Source organism: Pongo abelii, chromosome 4 (genome assembly GCF_028885655.2).
Source record: "Pongo abelii isolate AG06213 chromosome 4, NHGRI_mPonAbe1-v2.0_pri, whole genome shotgun sequence".
NCBI classification, from domain to species: domain Eukaryota; kingdom Metazoa; phylum Chordata; class Mammalia; order Primates; family Hominidae; genus Pongo; species Pongo abelii.
Genome location: NC_071989.2, coordinates 102,179,115 through 102,204,587, shown reverse-complemented (window position 1 = coordinate 102,204,587; position 25,473 = coordinate 102,179,115). Strand labels below are relative to the sequence as shown.

General features: G+C 37.5%; 1 protein-coding gene across 14 annotated transcripts in view; it reads left to right on the top strand.

Moving 5' to 3' along the window:
• The window catches only part of KIAA0825 (KIAA0825 ortholog), a 472,583-nt gene that overhangs the window by 167,500 nt on the left and 279,610 nt on the right, over positions 1-25,473 (top strand). For all 14 annotated transcript variants that reach the window (XR_010140095.1, XR_010140096.1, XR_010140094.1 and 11 more), the window contains 2 exons: positions 3,724-3,834; positions 16,670-16,809. Coding sequence is in view for 11 of the 14 variants with exons in the window: in XM_009240908.4 (XP_009239183.3) it covers positions 3,724-3,834; positions 16,670-16,809 (251 nt within the window). In the remaining 3 variants the exon portion in view is untranslated. The remainder of the gene's footprint in view (positions 1-3,723; positions 3,835-16,669; positions 16,810-25,473) is intronic.

Below are 25,473 nucleotides of genomic sequence, written 5' to 3'. Positions count from 1 at the left end.
TATCGAGCACTTATTGTGTACAAGGCACTTTGCTAAATCCTTTAAATACATTATTCCACTTAATCTTCATACTCACTCTGTGAGGTGATTTACTATTTTAATTCCCATTTTTCAAATGAGAAAACGAAGGCTAAATATACAGCCACCAGCATTGCCTGTTAATAAAAGCATATTGAAGATATAAGCCCAGGCTCTCTGGCACCGGTTCCCGCATGTGCCCATACACTACCTCTATATAACCTTTGATGACCTTACCCTTGGGGTATGGAGCAGATAAAAAAGTAAATGGAAAGGGATTGGAGGTAGAGTTAAATCCTATAAGGAAACAAACCAAAATTAGGGCATAGAGGGGGGATGAGGTTGTGAAAGGGGATATATTTTAGAAAGGGTAGTCAGAGAAGACTTAGCAGAGAAGCTTCAGAGGTAGAGCAATCTATGGAGCTACTTGAACATGACAGAGAAGTCATCTAGGTAAGGTATTCATTCTTAGAGAAATGAGGTGGCCCTCAGATAACTAGACAAATAGAGGTTTTATGCAAAGAGATCAAAGAAGTGTGAGGGAAAGTAGGCATAGGCTATGAGAAAGGCTACAAAGATATATATGTCCACATTCTCCAGTCCCTCCTGCTTTCTCATCAAGACTTCCATGTCTTGTCCCGTCATTTTCTCTGAGTCTTTCTCTTCCTTTGAGACTGCCTTTCTCTCCAGGCCACTTGCTGCATCTCTTGTCACATTTTACCGGCACCCTCCCTTTCCTAGCTCTCTTGCAGTGGCATGGTCCTCCTCATACCCTCACTTTCTTGGGCTGTATCCAGACTCTGGTACACTTTTAGAGAATATCACTCACCTCTCCTTTTATACCTTTTGGCAATTCCACTCTTTGTCCAATCTTGGGTAACTCCTTTTTTCGTCCTTCCCCACTTGGATCAAGCCCCTGATCTTGCCCCATCTGTTTGTTAGCAGATGGCCTTGTCCCTGTACTTGTCTAAGAAAATCCACACCATCACGAATGCACTTTAACTTCTCATTTCTGTTCTTAATAATTATTCTTCTCTCCACTCACCTCTGTATCCTTTGATTACTCTCTGATCAATATGTCTCCTTTCCCAATCAAAGTAAATCTTTTTACCTGATCTCTTGATTGCATTTACCTCCTACTAATGGCCTTTTAAACATCCTTTCTATCTTGTCTTGTGGCTCCTTCCCCCAAACATCTCCTACATTAAAAAATGTTCCTCCATTACTATTATGTTTCCCTCTCAAAACAGTTTTCATTCATTGTCTACTTTTATACCTACCACTCACTCAGTGCACTGCAACTGGACTTCTACCCTCAGCATGCTAAGCTAACAACATGGGCAGGGTCCTCCATACATACCTGATTGCTAACTCCAGTGGATTCAGTCATTTTCTCTTCTTTTGGCTTCTCTAACACCACTTTCTCCTGTGTCTTGGCCTACTTCTCTGATTATTCCTTCTTGGTTTTGCTTGAATGTTTCTTTTTCTGGCCTCGCCCTTTAAGTGTCTGTATGTTCCAGAGTTTTATCTTTGACGATCTTTACATCTTACATTCCTTTTTTTTTTTTTTGGCAGGGGGTTGGGGGGTAGTGTGAATTCATCCATTGCTATGGCTATACCATTATGTTGATGACTTCCACATTGATATTTTCAAACCAGACAGCTCTTGTATGTGCTGTATCAGTAAATCCAAATTACTATTGGATGCCTTGGATGTACTTCAGATGTCTGTAGCCCCCTTAACATACCTAAAACTAAGTAAAATACTTGCAATGTATCCTAAGCTTCTTCATTTTCCTTAATTTTCTCCTTCTATCTTCCCACTCATGCCATCACAAACTCCATGTCATTAGGAGATGAATATTGTTCGTTATGTGAATTTAACATGTTTTGTATTTGTCTACTACTTACTATCTCCTGTCTCTTACCTTAGTTCAGTGTCTTATCCTCTCTGACCTGTCTACTACAATATTGCCTTCATTATCTCCCTCTCTCCTGCCTGACTCTTTCCAACCTGCTCTCCTCACTACTGCTAAAGTGATTTTTCTAGGTTGTAAAACTGCTAGTGTTAATCCCATGCTATACACTCTTCAATGATTCTTTATTGCCAGTACTAAGTCCAAACTCCTTAGAAAAACATATCCTGGTACCTGGTCTGGCTTCTGCCTACTTCTCTAGCTCACATAGTGGAATACATGAGATGGAAATATTACAGCCTGACTTTGAAGCCTATTTAAGGAATTTCTGTTTTGATCTGAGATTTAGTGAGAAAAAAAGCCTTTTAAAGAAGAGATGATATATTAAAGTCTAAAAAATGTCCAAGTCTATTTAATTAGAAGATGTTCTATTTAGCAAGACAACCAGGGGGAGAGAAGGGTCAGATTTGAAAAAGCATGAGGATACAAGAAGCAAGATGTGGAGTGAAAAGATAAAGGTAGATTTTCAAAATGGAATTCTGTTCTGGATATCAAAAGACACTATTGCTCCTGTACTGTATATAAAGAGAGATGGTACTACCTCGAAAATTCCACTTCTAAAGCATTCCCAGTCATTACTCTTAACTCTGTGTAGGAAAATATAATCTCCTGTTGTTATACATTTGTTACTAGCCAAGTTATCTGCTAAAGATTTTATGTAACAAATCCTTTTCTATTGTGTCAAGATTTAGAGTTGAATTTGAGCCAATCTAGAAAAATGTTACAGTAACTGCTGATAGCCGTAGATCAGATATTCAGGTTACATTGTTTTAATTTTGAAAGTATAACTATGTATTTTACAATTAAATTCTTCTTTATAAGCCCTCTCTAGACCCTTAGGAGCACACAAAATTAATTATAAATTCTAATTAATTATTTAATATTTATAAATCACTTTAAAGATTAAAAAGAGGTACCATCATACTAAAATTTTTACATTAATGAAGCAAATACTGGCATTTATTGGATCCAGGTTGAAGAAAGTAACAATGGGACATAAAAATACTACTCATGGGAAACATAAGTAATATTCATTGTACTATTCTTTATCCTTTTGTCATGAAAAATTGTATAACATGAGATTTTTAAAAATTAGATGATAATGGTATTGCTACACCTTCCCCAAGTGTAAAGATTGTTTTATAGAGGTTCGTAAAAATTCTAAGTCTCAACTTGTGGTTTTTCATGGCTGTGCTGACTTCCCCACCTGGCCCTGAGCCACCTATTAACATAAATCCCAAGTGGATGAAGTGGGGGCATTGTCCATTCTAGCACAATACCATTTTGTGTAAAAATCTTTAACTGAGCCAGGCACAGTGGCTCACGCCTATAATCCTAGCACTTTGAGAGGCTGAGGCGGGCGGATTGCCTGAGCTCAGGAGTTCGAGACCAGCCTGGACAACATGTGGAAACCCCATCTCTACTAAAATACAAAAAAAAAAAAAAAAAAAAAAAAATTAGCCATGCGTGGCAGCGTGTGCCTGTAACCCCAGCTACTAGGGAGGCTGAAGCAGGAGAATCGCTTGACCCTGGGAGGCGGAGGTTGCAGTGAGCCGGAATCGCACCACTACACTCCAGACTGGGTGACAGAGCAAGACTCTGTCTCCAAACAAAGAAACAAACAAAAAAAAAATCATTAACTGAATCCTAAGTAAAAATCAAAAGTTATTTCAATGGTCATAGTTAATGTTTCCTGTATATTCTAAACTAATTATTTGTATTTCCCTAGGACTTTTCAGCATGGCCTGGATGAGTCTGCTTCAGATTCCTTAAAATCATTTTTTAAGCAACCATTATATTGGGTTTCTTGCATATCACATTTCTACCCTTCTTTACTCAGGTGAGAGCCTCTAAATGCCATACTATCTATAATTCTATGATTCCTTTTAAAATTTAATAGAAATTTTTATCTATGGATGTAAATGAACTTATATCTTACAAAAAGAACTTACAACTTTTCACAATTGGCAGGTAAGTAAAGAGTATTATTTATCTTTTCTTAGCTCAAGAATCAAAGGCATGGGCCTCATAATTATTCTACTAGCTTATAGCTTTAGTGATGTAATGGAAAACTGTAAATTTTTGGAATTTAGTTTTATTTTAAAAGTTGTCTTTCTTGATCTATGACTGTGGATTTGACAGTTCTCAAGCTAATTATCAAACATAGACATGTAACTAACTCAGAGCCTTAGGTAGAAGTTGAGAGAGAAGTAACTTTTTAAATTATGAGTAGGATCTTTCACTTTCATTATTTAATTAACAGCACTTAAAAACAAGAAAAATCATTTAAAGTATGAAATGTGCTTCCAGAGTAATCTGATGGCATTTTGTGGCATTATGTGAAATGGCAGTTTGATTTCTCGCTAAATATAACATTGGAAAGTACCTTTCCTTGGTATCTGAGAATAAAAATATCATGTACAGCTAAAGGAGATATTGTTAATCCCCATACATTCTTGATTCATCTTGGAAATACACTATCAGCTATTTTACCATCTAAGCTGACTATATCTCTCTCTTGAGGAACAAGGTTGTCACCCATAAATAGAGGGTGTGAAAACCTCATATACAGAAGTTTCCATAGACACAACAGACTTACACTGTTTGCCTAATGTGTGCCTATTTCCATATGGGTAATGAAAAATCCAACATTAATGAGACATAGACCCCATCTTCAAGGACCTCAATGTATTGTTATTACCTCATTTACATGTAAAACTTTGTCTACATTTCTAGTTGATTACTTATGATTGAGTCCTAGAAATGGAATAGTCTCAATGCTCTGTCATCTTGTGTGTAAATATATCTTGCCATCTTGCCCATAAATATATTTTATTTCATTAGGAATTAAATAGCCAACTCTTTAATACTCATTGTTGCAAAAGTAACAAACGACTGGATCTCTTACAGTGTGAGTCAAGCAAACAAGCTGTGTCATTTGATGAATTCCTAAGTTTATAAACGTATCTGTTCTCCATGTTATTATCACATTTGCTTTAACCTATTTTACTGCCCGCTTTTATCTTATATCTGGAACCACTGGAGTTATTCTCTTTTAGGCATAACTCTGTAAGGCTTCCACTTCCAAGCTTGCTCAGATCAACCCAGCTAGAGTCCTGGAAATCAGCATGGAAATGGGCTTATCTTTCAAACACTAATTCTTATATTAACTTCTTTCTCTTTTCTATATCTACACCAAGCAAAAATGCACATTTCTTTTCTTTCTGTTCTGTTTAGCAACCATTCTCCATTATTATCCTAACACAAAGACTAGAACATGGGGACGACTATTCAGCTCATAGTGGAAATGAAATTTTATGCAAATTCATGAGGGCAGTTTAGTAATACGTATTAAAAACTTAAAAATATTTTTGCCCTTTTATCTAACAATTCTGTTTCTAGGAATCAACTATAAGCAATTAATCAGAGAGGTTGACAAAGTTTTATATATGAAGATATCCATCGGCGCATTATTTGTAAGAGAAAAAAATGGAAATAAATGTTCTACATTGTGGCATTAAACAATTCAGTATGGGATAGTGGCATAATAGACTACTGTGGAGTGATTAAAGGGCTGGGTTTTGAAAAATAATTACATAGAGAAATAATTGTGGTAGATATGTTAGGGGGAAAATTGAGGTTAGTAATTATGAAATTACCAAAGCCAACCCAGTTTTTAGAGTGATAAGTGTGTACCAGACACAGTGCTAACTGCTTTACATACACTATCTTTTTAAAACCTCACACTAGTTCTGTAAGGTAAGTACTCAGGTGCTTCTTTTATGGAGTGCAAAGTGCTGTATAGGCAGCAACATTCTGGAGAGAACAAAATTGGAGGCCAGGCTCTGAACCCAGGCCTGTTCTATTCTAAAGCTTAAGCTCTTGACAACCACACCCCCGCCTTTCAAAGGGAAGAGCAGTTCAGGATGATGTTAACAGGTGTACATGAAAAATCATTCTACTGCACAAATAAGATTGTCAGTTATTAATTATATAAGGTCTTTTTTGTGATTTAACTTGGTAGGGACTCTGACGTGCTAGTATGTATTGTTTAGCTCTGCTATGGTCTGAATGTATCCTCCAAAATTCATTGTTGGAAATATAATCCCCAATGCAACTGTGTTGGGTGGTGGGGTCTAATGGAAGTTATTTATATCATGTGGGTTTTTCCGTCTTAAATGGATTAATATACCATAAAAAGGGCTTACAGGAATGGGTTCATTTTATCTTGCCCTTCTTCTGCCATGTGAGGGTGCAGCAAGATGGCCTCACCAGATGCTGGTGCCTTGATCTTGGACTTCCCAGCCTCCAGAACTGTGAGAAATAATTTTTTCTTCTTTGTAAATTACCCAGTCTGTGTTATTCTTTTGTGGCAGCACAAAATGGACTAAGACAGTCTCAAAGGAGTGATCTAGTATGCAGATTCCCCAAACTTGCTGGGTGAGAGAACTCTTGTTTTGCAGGGAATTAACAATTATTGGAAGGTGGGACATCATTAGGAAGTGTTGAACTATGCAATACTACCATATTTAGAGCACAAAAAAAAGTACATATAGAAAAATAAATATTGAAAGGATATATAGAGGTGGGTTTATAGTTTTTATCTCTGGGTGGTAGGATTGCAAGCAATTTTAATTTTCATCTACATAGTTGTCTATACTTTCCAAAGTTTTATAGTGATTATAATTTAATTTTATTAATTATGAATACTCTTTTTTTGAGATGGAGTTTCACTCTGTCACCCAGGCTAGAGTCCAATGGCACGATCTTGGATCACTGCAACCTCTGCCTCCCAGGTTCAAGCGATTCTCCTGCTTCAGCCTCCCAAGTAGCCAGGATTACAGGCACGCGCCACCATGCCCAGCTGATTTTTTGTATTTTTAGTAGAGACAGGGTTTCACCATGTTGGCCAGGCTGGTCTCGAACTCCTGACCTCAAATGATCCACCCACCTTGGCCTCCCAAAGTGCTGGGATTACAGGCATGACCCACTGTGCCTGGCCTGTGAATACATTTTTTGAAAAGCAAAAAGAAAATCTATTTTCTTTGATTTCTCTTTTATTCACATGGCTTAACCTGTAACCTCTATACAGATTGATTTCCAGTGCTGCATCTATAGCTTTGAGTGATTACCTATACCCCAACGGTATATGTCCAGCTGTTCTTATTTCTTGAATACCCACTTTCATTCAATACGATGTCTTCAAATGATCCTTCTTTCCCCTCTTCCCTTGTCCTTCATGCAGGGAGTCTTTTCTGTTAGGAGTAACAGTGTTGCTACATGCTTCCAAAATACAATCTTGATCATGATTTCCATGTTGAGCCTTTTCTTCCTCTAGTCCTAGTTTATTATTGTGTTTAGTTCATTCTTCTTCCAAAATTCTCTTAGAATCACCCTTTCTCTTCACCCCATTATAACAACCTTAGTCCATTTTACTATTATTTAACGTGTTTAAAAGACTGTTTTCATTATATCTCTCTCTCATTCAGAAACCTGTAGTAGCTTCTGCTTCACCCACACTGTCACTCCTGGCTTACTTGTTGGAGAGTTTTCTGGCTTATTTCCTGGAGAGTTTTCTCTGCTCCAGTTAAGTCAGTCTCCTCATGTGTCTTTAAGACTTAGTTATTCCATATTTTTAATATTGAATTTGTTGCTTATTCTCAGCTTCAGGCCTTTGTTTATGCAGTTTCCTTTCTTGGAATACCTTTGGTTCTCTCCTCTGTCTTTCTAAATTCTCCATGCAAGGTATGTTAGGAGGACTCTAGCCGATATCCCCTCTGACCATTAGGTGTCATATTTTCAACTAAGTCCATATAATCTTCTTAGAAAGACATGATCCATGTGATTTATAATCCAGTGTGCTCAGAGCACCGTACAATCAGAGGAACCCAGGGCAGCAATAAAAGCAATTTTAAAATAACTAAAGTTATTGATTTGCATTTATCAGACATTACAATGGGGATTCCTAGACCACCATTATATGACCTTAAAAATCTCACCTTTCCATTCATTTCCCTCACCTGTAACAGCTGTCTGTATGAGTCTTTCACCCCCAAATTATCCTTCAAAACTCTATTCTTCACTTTAGCAACTAAAATGAACTGTTCAAGGAAATACAGGAGTTGGATGATGACAAACAAAAAATATATTAGGCCTATCTTTTGGTAAAGGGGAAGGCTGAGAGGAGAGGTGACTGAAATAGTTAATATCATGAAGGAACTTAGTAATTTATTCATCTATTTGCTTACTTATTTATACCTGCACATTGTTTCAGAAAGAATTTAAGTCAGCTTTTAGCAACATTAAATAAACTACGATAATTAATTAAAAGTGGGTGAGAAGGAAAGAAACAAAAAGGACACGAAATTCAGAAGACAAATAGAATTAAAAATGTACAAATAGCAGTATGGACCGTAAATTTGTCTATAATCTTACTAGAGAAAACTATGAAATGGATAAAAGCACAATTTTTCATATTCCCCTAGAATCCTGGGAATAAAGTTAGAAGAGTTTATTTTAGGGAAAATAAATGTATTTTCAAAGCAGTAAGTAAAATGTACTATATTCATTGTCCCTAGTAGTGGTATAGGCTAACAACGTGAGTTGATTTAGAAAGGATAATCAGTTTCATACTAGATTAAGCTAAGACATGTGAAAAATGTATTAATCTCAAGGTTAACACAGATACCATATTGTGCATTCATAGAAATGTTCAAGAAAGAATGTTGTCCTAGTCAATTATAATATGTTGCATTATAATGCCTTTTATCTTTTTCTAAACTTTCCTCTTCATGTGGTTTAAAAAAGCATTTTCAGGTCTTCCTTAGCTAAGTAGGTCATAACTGTACACTGAGTCCAAGAAGTATAATCAGTGTGAGTAAACAGTCCATTCATTTTAACTACTAATTTTCTTTTGTGGTGACAACATGATGCTTTGATTTATGGCCAGTCCCTTTTGAGCTGTATATATTTCTTTCCACCGGGCTTTTTGTTTCTACTATGCTTCTATTCAATGTAATCCTGTTTTGCATTTATATACATATATTTTCTTCCCTAAAAATATTAAGCTATCTTTGGTTTCATTATATTCATATTACATGCTATGTGGGTCTTTCCTTTTATTTAGTTTAGCAAGATGTGTTTAATCATTCCTTCAATAAATGCATTCAAAAAATGTTCTCCATGTAAGGCATTATGCTAGGTGTCAATGGTGAAGAAAGAGGCAGGCAGTGACATTTGAGACAAAGTCCCTTTCCTCATATTGTCACATGTTGGTGAAGAAATCAATTGTATTTGCCTACTTGACCACAGTATATGATACCATTGTCTACTCCCTCCATCTTGACGTATTCTCTTGATTTCCTCCTGAGATTTTTACCCACTTTTGTCTTCTTTCTTTCCTGTTGCTGCTTTTCTGTTTCCTTTGCAGGTTCATCTACTTTAACCTGGCAATTAACTATTGAACATTGTTAGTATTCTATACTGTAACCTTTTTTCTTGATGATGATAACATTCTATGTTTCCTGTACTCCCTGTGTGCCCCCTGAATCCATATCATTAATTTTAATCCCTCCTAAGACTACAGATCCATAATATATGGGCACCAACCATACATGACTACCTTCTTGAAATTTACACCTGGAAATCATAAAGACATCTCAAACTCACCACGACCAAAACTGGACTTAGGATACTCCCCTCCGAACAGATCCTCTTCTACTGTTCCCTATCTCAGCTAATGGTACGTCCATCCAATTGTAGAAGCCAGAGACTTAGACTTAGGAGGCAATTGGACACCTCCTTTTTTCTCTCCTACATACCAAATCCATTACTAAGTCTCATTAATTTTAACTTCTAATATCTACTCTCCATAGTACCAGTTTCACCTTAGTCCCAACTACTATCATCTCTCTCTTAACTACTCCAGTGACCACTAGCATTTTTCCTGTGTACATGTCGACTTCCATTTATAATATTCTCCAACTGTAGCAAGAGTTTTCTCAAACCTGAATCTATTTTCCAAACTCACATTTCATCATAGCATACTTATGGCTTACCTTCCATGAATTCACCGGTATCCTTAAGTATGTACAAAAAACTAGCACAGCCTACAATATCTACATAGATGTGACTCTTACCCACTTCTCAACCCGCTTCTGATACCTGCTACTCTGTGAATTCTGCTTTCCATACATTAACCCATTTACATTTTCTTTCTGTGCCATGTTCCTTTCTGCCACAAGATCTTTGCATATGCTTTTCCCTTTCACTAAAATGTCTTTCTCCTTCACATAGGTAATGCCAGCTTATCTTCATCTCTCAGCTCAAATGTGACTTCTGCAGGGAAGCCTTTTATCAACCCCAAAGACTAGTTAACTTCCTTTTTACTGCAACTTCTAATAGCATTTTTGCTTTTCTTTCAATGAGTTTTTATAATTGTTATTTTATCTTTATTCGTATGATCACTTAAACTATATATGTATCCTCCACTAAATTCTATAAAAATAAGGAACTTCTGCTTTTTGCTTACTGTTATGTCTCCATGGTTTAGCGTATACAAGTTAAACAATAAATATTAGTTGAATGAATGAATAAAAAAATTCAAACTGGTATTGTGTCCCCTAAGTGCTATATTAAAGTATTGTATTGCATAAGTGCTATATTAAATGGTAGGAACATTTGTTCTGTGTGGTAAGGCCCAGGCAGGGCAAGCACCGTCTTAATGAGGAGGTGACTTCTAGTATCCTTAGGAGAGAATATCTAGGGAGGAGGACAAAAAGAGTTTTTGGTCTCCCAACTGCTGCTGAAAAACTGCTCTGCAGGACTGAGGAAAAGAGCTTAGAGATCTTGTGCTCTGATGAGGTGCCAAGCGTTGACATAGTGCCAATAGCCAGCGGAGAAGTAACGAGAGATTTAAACACCAGAGATCTTAAATGGCTGTTTCAGAGTGTGGATGGACAAGCAGTATGAAAAGATTTTCAGAGGGAAGTCAGTGTCTGTGGAACAGTTATTTTAAAAAGTGAAAATGTCAATTGAACTAGGTATTTAGCATATGGACCTAGATATCTTAAGGTTTATGTTTTTTCTATCATGGCTTAAATATATTACATAATTCAGAATATAGAAATGAAGCCAGCAATGTGATGATAGGAAACAGCTACAGGTTTTCACATTGGTTTGCATACTTGTTGAGTTTTGTGATTTTGGAAAGTTAGCCTAGGCGTGATTCAGTTCAGTTTCCCCATATATGAAACAGTTTATATTTTGGTATTTATGTTGAGACATAAATACAATACAATCTTATTAATCTTCTTGAAGACAGCATGTAGTCCTACGGTCTACTTCCTCCATCTTGAAACATCTTCTTCCCTTAACTTCTGAGATACTCTCATGGGAGGGTCATGAGGACTCCATGAGCTCAAGTGCCTCAGTGGCATTCATCACATAAATACTAAACTATCATTCATAGCTGCTGTTAGTAAAGAGCTATATATTTCAGAGAGTGGTAAGTTTTATCAATTACCTAAACACGTTGAAAGGACTTACTTCAAGTATGATAAAGTGGAAGAAATATTGAACCACTTTCTCACTGGATCAGGAATGTGATGCTAGGGGAGACTTTTTCTGAACTCCCCGTAACAGGTCAATATCTTATAGACAGGGACCAATAATAGTCAATGGCACCAAGGAGGTAACTTCTGCTCCTCAGAAGGATGGCTGAGTTATTCAGTATTGTCCAATGTCTTAGTGATTCAGGTGCTAGATTAGTATTGCTGCTGTGTAAGATGTGCCTTGCTTTCTCTTTGCCTTCTGCCATGATTGTAAGTTTCCTGAGGCCTCCCCAGCCATGCGAGCTGTAAGTCAATTAAACCTCTTTATAAATTACCCAGTCTCAGGTAGTTCTTTAGAGCAACGTGAAAACGGATTAATACATGGGGTCATTGACAGTGTCTTCTGTGGCCCTACCCTTTACACCACTGAGATCTGCTTATTCCCTATGTTAGGTTCCCTGAATTCTATCATTGATTCTTCAGGGTCATAGCTGGTTACAATTTATTTATTTATTTAAACTTAATGACAATGGACTTAGTAGAACAGGCTACAGTACCCCCTGCTGCAGATATTTCTGAATCTGCAAGTGATATTTATTATTACATTCTTCTACCACCTATTCCATCTTTCCTTCATGATTGGCCATCATCTCTGCTGATTTATGTTATTTGCCCAGTGGGGACACTGAGACCTTCATCCTCGAGGTGCTGAACTCCTGGTTACTATTCCCTTATCAGACTTGGTTACTGAAGTCTTCTGAATGTGATCATTGTCAGTCATGAAAGCATTGAGAGATGCCCTAGTGAATCTCTTGAGTTACAGATACACCTCCCTGCTCTCTTTATGTAGTAGCAAGCCCAGCTCCTCATGATAAATAGGGTTAATCACCCTCACCAGCATAGTAATTCCTTTCTTTGCCTGATAGACTGCTGGCATGGAAAGCCAAAAATGACCAGATGGCAGCTATAACTTTAGGTTTAGTGGGATCCTAAATGGTCCCCCTGGTAGACGTGTTTATACCCCCATCCCACCCCACCGTGGAAACCAGAACCTCTACTCCTCCAGAGCTTATCGTTATTGGGATAGAAAGCACAAATTTGCCAAGTGGATTATCACAATCTTTGGTGGGAGGGGCTGCTCCTACTTTCACCCCTTGTCTCTCAGACCTATGTAGTTTGTCTGTTGGGGCCACAGTACCATATAATGGCTGTTGGTTAAAAGTAAGTATCAAGTCTTGAGGGACAGTGTTCCAGCACCACTGAGTGTCATTCCCAAGCTGTGAATTTTGGAGTCCATTCCAATTTTCTGCTAGTCTTGCAGCTTCTGCATGATATATAAATGGTAGGAACAATATACCCCATGGTCATGTGGCCTGAGCAATAAGGCTAGTCATATCCCAGTGTGAACCTACTGCAGAGCCTTCTCTTGGCCCAAGCCTTACCTCACATCAAGTTGGAAGTCAGGACAGTATGACTGATACAGCTAAGATTTTGTTTAAACATTCTATTGCAGCATGAGTACATACCAAAAAATTGAAGAAAGTGTGGGAGCTAATTGATGAATTTTCATAAACATACCTGAATGTAGCTAAGATTTTTCACAATGATTTTATAAAAATAGTTTAATAGTTTCATAAACCAATAATGCTTGGACCCCATTACTACTTGGAATTTAAAAATTCTTTAGGCAAATTTGTGCCCCAGAAATACAGCACTTATTGGAGTATAAGCTGAGTACAACCCAGCCATAAATTCATCTGTCTCCTAGTACAAGATTTATGAGTTCTATAGGATTTATAAGATTTTCCCCCTCTTTGTATTATGGTGGAATTCAACATGTACATATTTGATACATACATACGTGTGTGTGTGTGTGTGTGTGTGTGTGTGTGTGTGTGTGTATATAAAATTTCCCTTTCTGTCGTTTTTTGTAAGGCTAATCTCACTTTCACAGCTCCACCAGCTCAAAGGCTGAGGGAACATATGCTTCTCCATATGCCCAATACAGATTCCTCAATGCATTTGTTACTCAGAGCTTGGTGATTGAAGAATGTTTGTACTATTTTATTTTTCCTCATAGTGAGTCATTCTACTGTACATTTCAAAATCTGTGATAAGTTGAAAGATCCAAGAATTGAGGTACATGTCAACAAACAGCTTTCCATCTGGTAAATGAGAGATTTTATTTATAACCAGGTATTCAGATACAGTGGTATAAAGTGACATTCAAATGATTTTATTCCATGACTGAAGGGCTAAGGAAAACACTAACCACCTCCAATCCATTCACCACACTGCAATGAGATCGGGAAACTCCTTTGCCTTAAACTTTCCAATGGGCGTAAAATCCACACCTTGGGATATTAAGGCCCTCCACAATCTAGCTCTTGGCTCCTTCTTCAGACTATCTTTCAAAGATTCCCTTTCCTTTCTACACTTCAGCCAAATGGGATCTTTCAGTTCGTTAAATGGATCCTTAAGTTAGCACTCAACTCAAGCATAATATATAGGTAGGAAATGTTCAAAACCCAAGTCAATTTTAATATACAGCTTACTATCAAGTAGCATTTTTCATCCATTGAATCCCAAGGGAGCATCTAGAATCAGTGTTTAGGATTTAGGATGGAAGTAGGGGCAACCATTGTAAGGGTCTGTTTTAGATTTTTAGTCCAAAGGGCTCACCTAGTGAGTTCTCCCTTTGGCACCACATTTGGAACTACTGCAAAAGCCAGACCCAGACTAATCTGCAAAAGTAATTCAGAACTCCTGGGATGTTCAGAACTGATAAACTTGATTCCTCTGGCCCTAGAGTTTAGTAACACCCTTCTTCTCTCTTTACCACTCACCCAAGGCAGGAGGTTTCCTAGCTAACAGTGCCCCACCAATTGCCTGAGGAGTTACTCCAATTTGAGATATGTTATCAGAGTATTACATGGGAAGCCTGAGTTGGCCCAAGGTTCAAGCACAAGCTGATGGATTTTGTGCATAATAAAGTTATGAGATGTTCCAAACACCATTCCAAGCCAAGGGGGAGGTGCTTCGAGACTTTTCCATTTTGTGTCTTTGAATCTTCTCACTTTTGTTTAAGCCAGCCTTTTGGCAAAGCGTCCTCATCATTTTTTTTCTATAAGTTTGCCTACTCATTTATGGGCAGAAAAATCAATCAGTTAACATTTAGAAAGCCTTTAAGTGTGCTTAGTTCACTAGTAGAAGCTTTGGGATATAAAGCAAGTGTCTTCACAAAGTTCGAATCTGGGTGAATTGAACAGATAAAACTTTAGTTGATGAAATAATAAAGTGCTAAAATGTGTAAACTTGCCACTGTGAAGAGAAATTTTTAGTGAAGACTTCACAGGGATAGAGAATTTTTTGCTGCAAATTAAAGGAAGAGTAGGATTAAGATAAAGATAAAAGGTTATAGGGAGTTTATTGCATGGATGGTATCTTAGCTCTGGCTGCTATAACAAATATACCATAGATTGGGTGGCTTAACAAACATTTATTTCTCATGTTTCTGGAGGCTGAAAGTCTAAGATGAGATACAGCACAGTTGCATACTAGTGAAGGCCTTCTTCCAGGTTTGCCATAGTGAACTTCTTGTATCCTCATGCAGAAAGAGGTCAGGCTAACTCTCCAGCCTCTTCTTAGAAGGACTGTAGTCACATTCATGGGGTCTCCACTCTCATGAACCCAGTTATCTCTCAAAGTCCTCATCCCCAGATATGTTGGGATTAGGGTTTCAACATATTAATTTTGAGGAGGGGGAACACAAACATTTAGCCCATTGTGGGTGCAGCCAAGGTGGACCTGCGCAAAGGCAGAGGCAGGAAAGAGGATGCTAATTGGTCCTAACCCTACTGCCTGTGCTTCAGAAAGCACTGCCTACATGCATCAAGCCTTACCATGTGTGCAACAGAATCTTCTGGAGAAAGATTGTTGAAACACAGATTTCTGCCCTGTCCTCCCGCTCTCCGCCCCCACTCCCCACCCCAGAATTTCTGATGGGATGAGGCTGGAGAATTAGGATATGATGTTGATGCTGCTGGTTTGGGGCCCAAGCTTTGAAAACCACTGGTCTAGACTGTGTTGATAACTGGATGGCTTACCACACAGTAAATTGCATCTGCTAATGATAATGCTGCAGATTGCCTCTCTCAGTGATACCCTCTGCTCTGCATTACTTTCTACCCTGAAGCATATGATGCTCCCATTCTCACCTCTAGATTTCTCAGTCCACCTTCCCTTCCCCATGCCGCCCTGTTCCCATGTCCTTAAGGCTGTCACCAGATTCAGTTTAACTATTTCCTGCCTTTTTTGTTGTTGTTCTCCTTGTAAGTTGATTTCCCATTTTGCGACTATTAGCCAATCTAAATTTTAGATTTCTAGATTTTAGAAGGGAAAAGTAAATAATGTTCTCAGTTCCTTTGCTCTCCTGCTGATTCATTGATAAATGAAAGTGGTGATGTGAGAGACCTGATTTCTGTTTTCTGTTCAACACTGATAATTTTTCAAGCAGAAGCGTATTTGCCTCGGAATTCTTCCCCTTTGATGAAATGATTACCCAAGTAGGTAACCGTATAATAGCAGCAGTTCTGATAATTGAATGTTGATGTAAGGCTTTACATATTAAATAATTAGATTACAGTTGACCCTTGACAGAAGCTTTGATTTTTTTTTCATCTGCAATCACATTATATAGCAAATTACAAACTAGTGAAACCCATCAGAACTTCTTTCAATTAATAATGAAAGGAGTTAATAGCACATAGTAGGCATTGATCTATTTGGTGAATAAACAAATGAATGCATTCAAAAAATACATAAATAATTTTTCTTCTCTCCATGAAACAAAAACAGACATAGTTCCATGAAATATAGGCATGGGTATTTTGTATCAGTTTTAAATTTGGCAAGGTACCAAATGTTAATTTGCTTTTAGCTAGTTGAGATTAAGTGTAATTCCTTCCCCAGGCAACCCTAAAGTAAGTAAGCATGAAAGCATTTTCAGAATAATCTGGGAGGAATTGACATTTAAAGGAGTTAGCATTACATCTGTACTTTAAGGCTATTAATTTCATAGATAAATTAACTTCATTACTCCATCTTTATCTTGCATTTTGAAAGGACTCCATCAGCTGGAGGACTGAAAGCCGAGGGTCAATTGAAACTGGTCTTATCCCAGCCAGGTTGTAACTGGAACTTGCTTCTGGAAACCCTACTGCATCATGATGGACTTCTACTGAGAATCTTGCTGAAGAGCTCAAGTGAGTGTGTGTAGTTATAAGAATATCCTCGAAAAACCTAGTCATTGCTCGAGTTGAATAACATTTTTTTTCCTAGGCAAACATTGGAAGAAGGATGTAAACCAATGGCATGTATCAACATTCAGTTGGGTTAGCAGCAGGCAAAAGCATTAAATCGCTTTACCAACCTATTTGAAAAAATTTATTTCAAGGACTCTGAATGAGAGAAAACTATATTTTTATATGACACTGTTCTATCACAACTACCATTATATAGAAATGTATCAATATGCAGGGTTTGAAATGCCTAAAAAAATTGTAGGAGTGCAGTTATATTTCCAAAGCACAATCTGAATTAGACCTAGAGAGAGAGAGAGACAGAGACAGACAGAGACAGAGTATTAGATTAACGCTGGGAATTTCAGTGTATCATGAAGAGTGCTTGTGCAACTTACAAACAAGCAAGATGTGGCCTACAGCTATATCCGTCGGAGCATAGAGTAGTAATCATCAGAAAATTCTGAATGGAAATTGAGGAGTAATATAAGGCCATACTTCTCTTAATTAGTTTCTATTTTTCCCCTGTAAATGCTTTTTAAGAAAATGGTAAGTAATGTTATGTCAGTATAATATTACATCTCATTGCTGTCCCACTTCATCTAGGAAGAGCTTTTCACCATTTTCACATACTCCTGTGCATCTCTCCTATTATGTACCACAAGCGAAGACTGATTAACTTTATCAGTTACTAGTTTCACTGTAGGTTTCCCAAATCAAAATCTTTCTTCTGTAGTTCCCCAACACCTGCAGCACCCAAGTCCCTTCACCATTCAAATATGATCCCAGAATAGTTTTCTAACCTTTTCCCCACTATTTCCTTGCACACACCACCCACTTACTCCTGTAACAGTTGTTGTCCCCAAAGCCCCAAGCATGCATCCACTCCACACCTTGGCTCACCTGTCTTTCCTACTTAAATACCTGCCATAAACAACTTGGCTTCCACCAGCCTGCAAAGGCCAGCTGATGTTTTGGAGCTTCGAATGCTCTATCTTACACAGATCTCTTCCTCCCCTGAACTTCATAGTGAACTTTCATCTTGGCTACTTTAATTGCCCTTAGCATGTGCTGCCTTATATTTTTATTGTGTTTATAGATGAATGAGGCAAATGTCATCAGGCCCTACCAGCCTGTTAGTATACAAATGAGGTTCATAGTCTTTCCTTGTGTAAATAGCTCCAGTCATTTCTGATAATTTTTGTTTTCTCACATCTGCTTAGGACCAGTTCCCCGTATTCTCTCCCATCCACCTTGATGTTTGGTTCCCAAAAAGCACTTAGGAGCAGTGTCTGTTGTGAGAATATTGCTTCTCTCCTGGTGCTCTCCAAACTGTAAAGCCATGTGGTGCCGAAGGTCATCACAACTCAGGCCTCACTGTGTTCCAAGCAGAAAGGCAAAGCTTGCTCCCTCTCAAGCCCTGAATCTGATTTTATGTCCTTAGTTCCCAAGCAGTACTGTTTGGAACTCAAATCTCACAAAGTTTATCTGAAAGCAATTTATTTAGCTTCAGGCTTAACCTCTCTCCTAAAGAGAAAACTCACACTAGGGAATCTACTTCCTCACATAACCAACACTTATTGTTCACTTATTAGTTATCAGGCACTATGCTAAGCATTTTATATGTGTTATCTAATTTGATTCTCTCTATAATCTTATAAAATATATACTATTGTTACTCTCATGTTAAACATAAGGACATTGGCACTGATGATAATTATTACTTATGCAGAGATACACATATCTGATAAACAGTAAGTAGATCTAGATTTTGTAGCCAGCCAGAGCTTTCTGTCCCCTGCCCTTCCAATACAAATACTCATGCAAATTAAACCCTGAAGCGGACTAGCATAGTATTGGGAAGAATTGTCATCTGTCCACTCTCAGCTTGGATCAACCAGGACATCTTGGTACACATGCATTTAACTTACCTTTCCAGCTAGGTAGGCAAGGCTGTACTGTAGATTTTTATATTCCTCCTTAAGCTGGCACAGTGCTTTTTACATAAACAGTCCAGTAAACACTGCTTGGCCAGTCAGTGGTCAATTAGAATATAAAACATGGCGCTTCCCTTAAACTTTATAGTCTAAGTGCTTTTCAGACAAAGCAGCTACGTGACAAGGGTAATATCTAACAAAGCTGAAAGTTACTTTCATGTGATCTTTGAAACTCACAGGCATGGTCCTATAAGAGAAATGGTCTCCTACTGATAGAGTTATGGAGAATAGATTGTAAAATCAATTGAGATAAACCTTTCGACCATATCGAGACAGCCACTAACTATAGGAAGTACAATTACAGTTATGAATATTTAACCATGTTCTCTTACAAATGAATCCTACATTTACTTATCAAAAACTAATTATGTCCACATTCTGGTATGTATAACATGATGTTGTTTTAAAGAAACTTGGAGTTATCAAAGGTATCATATTGTACTGTTTTTAGTTCTGGTTCCTATGGAGTACAGCAGTGTATTTACCCAACCTGCTGAAATCCATTTTAAACAAAGGCTATTAGACTACATGGCTGCAGTGGTATTGTCTTGTATTGAATTTTACTAGCTACTTCAAATACCATAAGGATAAAGTGACTGAATTTACTAATCAATTGATTGACCTACTTCTTAATCTCCAATGGAATTCTTGTCACTTTAAATTAGAAACAATATATTCATGGAATCTTGTTAATTATGCTAATACAGAAATTATTATGCACACAAAAATTAATTTGTAATATTTTTATAGATATTTTATTTTTATTTGATTAAAAGCCTCATGATATTTCAGAGTACCATTTTGTAATTTAGAAGCTTGATTATTTTAGGAAATATTAGCAAAGCAAAATTTTAGAGTAAAATACTCTGAATTATATATTTCAAGCAACATAATTATCAGCTTTTTATGTGGGAGTTTTTAAATAAATAGTGTGTTTTTCACTTCTTAAGCTAATAAGCAACTTCAGCAAAGTCTTAGGATACAAAATCAATGTCTAAAAATTGCTAGCATTTCTGTACACCAACAGTCAAGCCAAGAGCCAAATCAAGAATGGACTTCCGTTCACAACTGCCACAAAATGAATAAAATATCTAGGAATACAGCTAATAATGGAAGTGAAGGACCTTTACAAGAAGAACTACAAACCACTGCTCAATTAAATCAGATATGACACAAACAAATGGAAAAACATTTCATGCTCATGGAAGGAAGAATCAATATTGTGAAAATGGACACACTGCCCAAATAAATTTATAGATACAATGCTATTCCCATTAAGGTACCACTGACATTCTTCACAGAACTAGCAAAAAACTATTTTAATTCATATGGAACCAAAAAAAGAGCCCGGGTAGCCAAGGCAATCCTAAGCAAAAAGAACAAAGCTGGAGGCATCATGCTACCAGACTTCAAACTATACTACAGGGCTATAGTAACCAAAACGGCATGGTACCGGTATAAGAACAGACACACAAACCAAATGGAACAGAACAGAGAACCCAGAAATAAGACCGCACACCTACAACTATGTGATCTTCAACAAACCTGACAAAAGCAATGGAGAAAGGATTCCCTATTTAATAAATGGTTCTGGGAGAACTGGCTAGCCATATGCAGAAAATTGAAACTGGACTCCTTCCTTACACTATATACAGAAATCAACTTAAAATAGATTAAAGACTTAAATGTAAAACCCAAAACCATAAAAACCCTAGAAGAAAACCTAGGCAATACCATTCAGGACATAGATATGGGCAAAGATGTCATGATGAAGATGCCAAAAGCAATTGCAACAAAAGCAAAAATTGACACATGGAATCTAATTGAACTAAAGAGCTTCTGCACAGCAAAAGAAGCTATCAACAGAGTAAACAGACAACCTACAGAATGGGAAAAAAATTTTGCAAACTATGCATCAGACAAAGGACCAATATCCAGCATCTATAATGAACTTAAACAAATTTAGAATGAAAAAACAACTAACCAGATTAACAAGTGGGCAAAGGACATGAACAGACACTTCTCAAAAGAAGATATACATGCAGCCAACAGTTATATGAAAAAAAATGCACAACATCACTGATCATTAGAGAAATGCAAATCAAAACCACAGTGAGATACTATCTCACACCAGTCAGAATGGCTATCATTAAAAAGTCAGAAAATAACAGATGCTGGAAAGGTTGTGGAGAAAAAGGAGCAATTTTCCCTGTTGGTGGAAGCATAAATTAGTTCAACCATTGTGGAAGACAGTGCAGAGATTCCTCAGAGACCTAGAGACAGAAATACCATTTGACCCAGCAATCCCATTACTGGGTATATACCCAAAGGAATATAAATTGTTCTATTATAAAGACACGTGCATACATATGTTCACTGCAGCACTATTCAAAATAGCAAAGACATGAAATCAACCTAAATGCCCATCAATGATAGACTGGATAAAGAAAATATGGTACATATACACCATAAAATTCTATGCAGCCATAAAAAGGAATGAGATCATGTCTTTTGCAGGGACATGGATGGAGCTAGAGGCACACTGACACAGGAACAGGAAGCCAAATACCACATGTTCTCACTTATAAATGTGAGCTAAACGATGAGAACACATGGACACATGGGGGAAACAACACACACTGGGGCCTGTTGGAGGGTGGGGGGTGGGAGGAGAGAGAGGATCAGGAAAAATAACTAATGGATACTAGGCTTAATGCCTGGGTGATGAAATAATCTGTACAACAATCACCATGACACACATTTACCCATGGAACAAGCTTGCACATCCTGTACATGTACCCCTGAACTGAAAACTTTAAAAAAAGAAAAAAAAATAGTGGTTTTTTCATCTAATTGATAAAACTTAATTTTGTGTTAAATTGTCTCAGGAATAAAAATGCAGAAATATGAAGTACATGTATTTATTACATTTTTAAAAACAAAGTTGTCTTTGTTTAATAAGTAATTATTGAATACTGTTAGGTACGGAGTTTTTCTTGATAAACAACTGCTATGGTTTGAATGTCTCCTTCAAAACTCATGTTGAAATGTAATTGCCATTGTAACAATGTTGAGAGGTTGAACCTTTAAGAGTTGATAGGGCATGAGGACTCTGCCTTCATGAATGAATTAATACCATTATCATGGGAATGATTTAGTAATTGCTCAAGGGGTTCCTAATAAAAACGATGAGTTCAGCCCACTTCCCTGTATCTTGTACACTGGCTTCTGCCTTCCACCCTTTCACCATGAGATGACCCTCATTAGATGCTGGCGCCATGCTCTTGGACTTCCCAGCCTCCAAAACTGTGAGCCAAATAAATTTGTGTTCTTGTTAAATTACCCAGTCTGTGGTATTGTGTTATAGCAGCAGAAAATGGACTAAGACAATAACCATATACTATAAAGATTAAAGCATATGGGATTTATCTCATTGTGAAAGTGATGTCTGTAGCTTTTTGTTTTGCTCTGTGGAAATTATTTCTCAGAATTTATGTGTTTTTCAAAAGAGTTGACAGAGCCTGTAGGAAATGGCTCTCTTGTAATCTGAGATGCAACTTCACTGAGCATCAGAAAATAACAAAATTAAATAAGTGAATGGTAAGGATTTATAATATATGCTTCATAGGCTGCAAACTTTTAGGAAGTGGAATTATGTTTTTGCCATGTAAAATAATCCTCTCTGTATAAAATATGTAGCATTTTGAAGGAATGATTACATTGCTAAAAGTTAATAAAAGTAAACTGATTTCACATTGTAGGTGGCTTTTAAGACTCTGAGTACAGTTCAGTTGGCAGGAGAAGGTAATGTTTGCTGGTTTTAAGTTAGGTCATCTTAAATCTTCAGGGAAGAAACTCTCAACTACAAATGATCACAGAAGATTTTAAAATTGTGAGACACTATTTTGAATTATTGACTTTTGACACCCAAGGCAATTGTTCTGGTAATTATCTTGCTGAGGCCACATGGCCTTACAGGTTTCTTACATGTGTCATCAAAGGAACAAATATTTGGCAATTTCCCAATTGTTAGCAGGTAACCTTTCCTGCTAGTGACATTTGAATGAAGTGTGACTAACATTCTTTCCTTTGCCTATTGCCCCAAGAATAATTGCCAGTAAAACTTCTTGACTTCTGATAATATTAATTTGTAATATAATAACAACAGCAAACTAGTAAATGCATACTATTTAACATGTTCCAGACATTGTTTCTAAGTAGTTTAAATGTGTTTACTTATTGAAACCTCATAACAGCTCTGTGTGGTATGATTGTCATTTCCCTTTTAGAGATGAGGAAACTGAAACACAGAGAAATCGAAGTTGCACAACTAGTAAATGGCAAAGAAGGATTTGATCCAGGCAGCTGGCTTTCAAATTCTGTTTCCATTCACACAGCACCACATGTTCCAAGCAGAGCCACAGAATATTTACCAAATAGCAATATTGCACAATTCATGGGAACTATCAGAAACTAAGTAGTAGGTAATTTTCATAGTACCTTTTGTACTTTTTAACCTCATGACAAAGTGCCTAAAGATAACAAAGAAAAATATCTAGAGAAAACTCTGACTAAAAGGCTACTACCACTAGCAAGTAACTGTTGCCTTAAAATGAATGAATCGCTGGGCGCGGTGTCTCACGCCTGTAATCCCAGCACTTTGGGAGGCTGAGGCCAGCGGATCACAAGGTCAGGAGATTGAGACCATCCTGGCTAACACGGTGAAACCCCATCTCTACTAAAAATATAAAAAATTAGCCAGGCGTGGTGGTGGGTGCCTGTAGTCCTAGCTACTCGGGAGGCTGAGGCAGGATGTTAACCCAGGAGGCAGAGCTTGCAGTGAACCGAGATTACGCCACTGCACTCCAGCCTGGGCTACGGAGCGAGACTCCATCTCAAAAAAATAAAATAAAATAAAATAAAATAAAATGAATGAATCAACTCAAAATTATCTTACCATATAGTTAATATTTTCTTGGTCTTTCAGGTAATATAAGGCATTTTATGGCAGAAGCTTGGTGTTTTGTTGTGTATGGTGTGTGGGTATGTGTGTGTACTTTGCTGTTATTGTTTTTTTTTTTAGTTTTTTATTATTAGAAATGGGGTCTTGCTATGTTGCCCAGGCTGGTCTCAAACTCCTGGCCTCAAGCAATCCTCCCACCTTTGCCTCCCAAAGTGCTGGGATTACAGATACCCAGCCATGTGTTTTGTTTTATAAGTGTGACCAAAGTGCAATTTAATAACTGCCTTGAAGGAGGTAACCTAAAATAACCCATTGTTAGCCAACATAACAATGATGTCATAGGCTGCTTTTGCTAGTAATGATGTCTGCACTACAGGACTCTGACTTGTTCTATTTTTTTTTTTTTTTGTCACTTTCTTTACTAAGAACCATATTTGTGTGTCACCATATGGGATCCTATCCAAAGATCCTATCCAAGAATGCTGATGAACTAGTTTAGAGGTATCAGTGGGCTCCATAAAATTATTAGTCCCAGAAAGCGTTACCATTAAGATTATTTTGAGACTTCATGAGGGTGAGGTGGGGGTGGTGCTTCTAGGGGAGGTAGTGTGATATGGATTATGTAAGATAAGGCTTCTTGTCTTTAAGTGCAAACATATTACCTGGGGATCTGGTTAAAACTGCAGATTCGGATTCAGTAGGACATGAGTGGGGCCTGAGATTATGCGTTTCTCTAACAAACTCCCAGGTGATGCTACTCCCGCTGCTGCTGGTTCCCAGGCAACTTTCTCTGTAGGAGGGATATCAAACAAGGTATCTGCTGCTGTAGTAGGCAAAAGAATTTGAGTATGTGGCTTGTCCTCGTAACATATTGTAGGCTTATAAAAAGACAATTTACTTAAGAATTATTATGAACTATTATGAATTATTATCAGGACATTCACAGTGGTCAGCAAGCATAATCTTATTCACATACAGAACTGATTATGTTACTCCCTTGCTAAAAACTGATAGTGGCTACCCAATGCTTTTAGAGTAAGAACCCTAATCCTTGCAACACCAACAATCCCCTGCATGCTCTAGATGTGGCCGACTTGTCCAGCTCATCTCATCCTACTCACCGCCAGCATAGTATGCTCCAACACAGGGTCATGCGTTCTCTGGTTTAGGTTGTGCATCATAGATTTGTATATTTATAACAGCAGTCTCCCTGCAGAAGTCACTTGAAGAAAGGGGCAGCTGCTCTAATACCAGTGCCTTTTCAATTGTCCCCACATGCCAAGTTCTTTCCTGCTACAGAGCCGTTGAAATGTTGTTTTTATGTATATTTTTTCTGCCTAGACCGTTTCTTGTCTCTATTTACCTGGCATCTGTGAGTCACCTTTTAGCATAAATGTTACTTCCTAGGAAGTCATCCCTGATCATCCTGGCTGGGTGAGGTCCCACTGTACTTCTTTTTGTCACAATTTTAAGTGAAATGTTAATAGACGTAATTGGTATTTAATGTCTACTTCGGCCACTGTGAGTTTTAGGAGGGCAGGGATAGTTCACCATTTTATCCCCAGTGCCTGGCCTGGTTCATGACACATTAGACTGGTACTGACAGCATAGAACATGCTTTAAAAAAGTATTTGTTGAATGATTGCAGGCCTATTCATTTTCTATGAC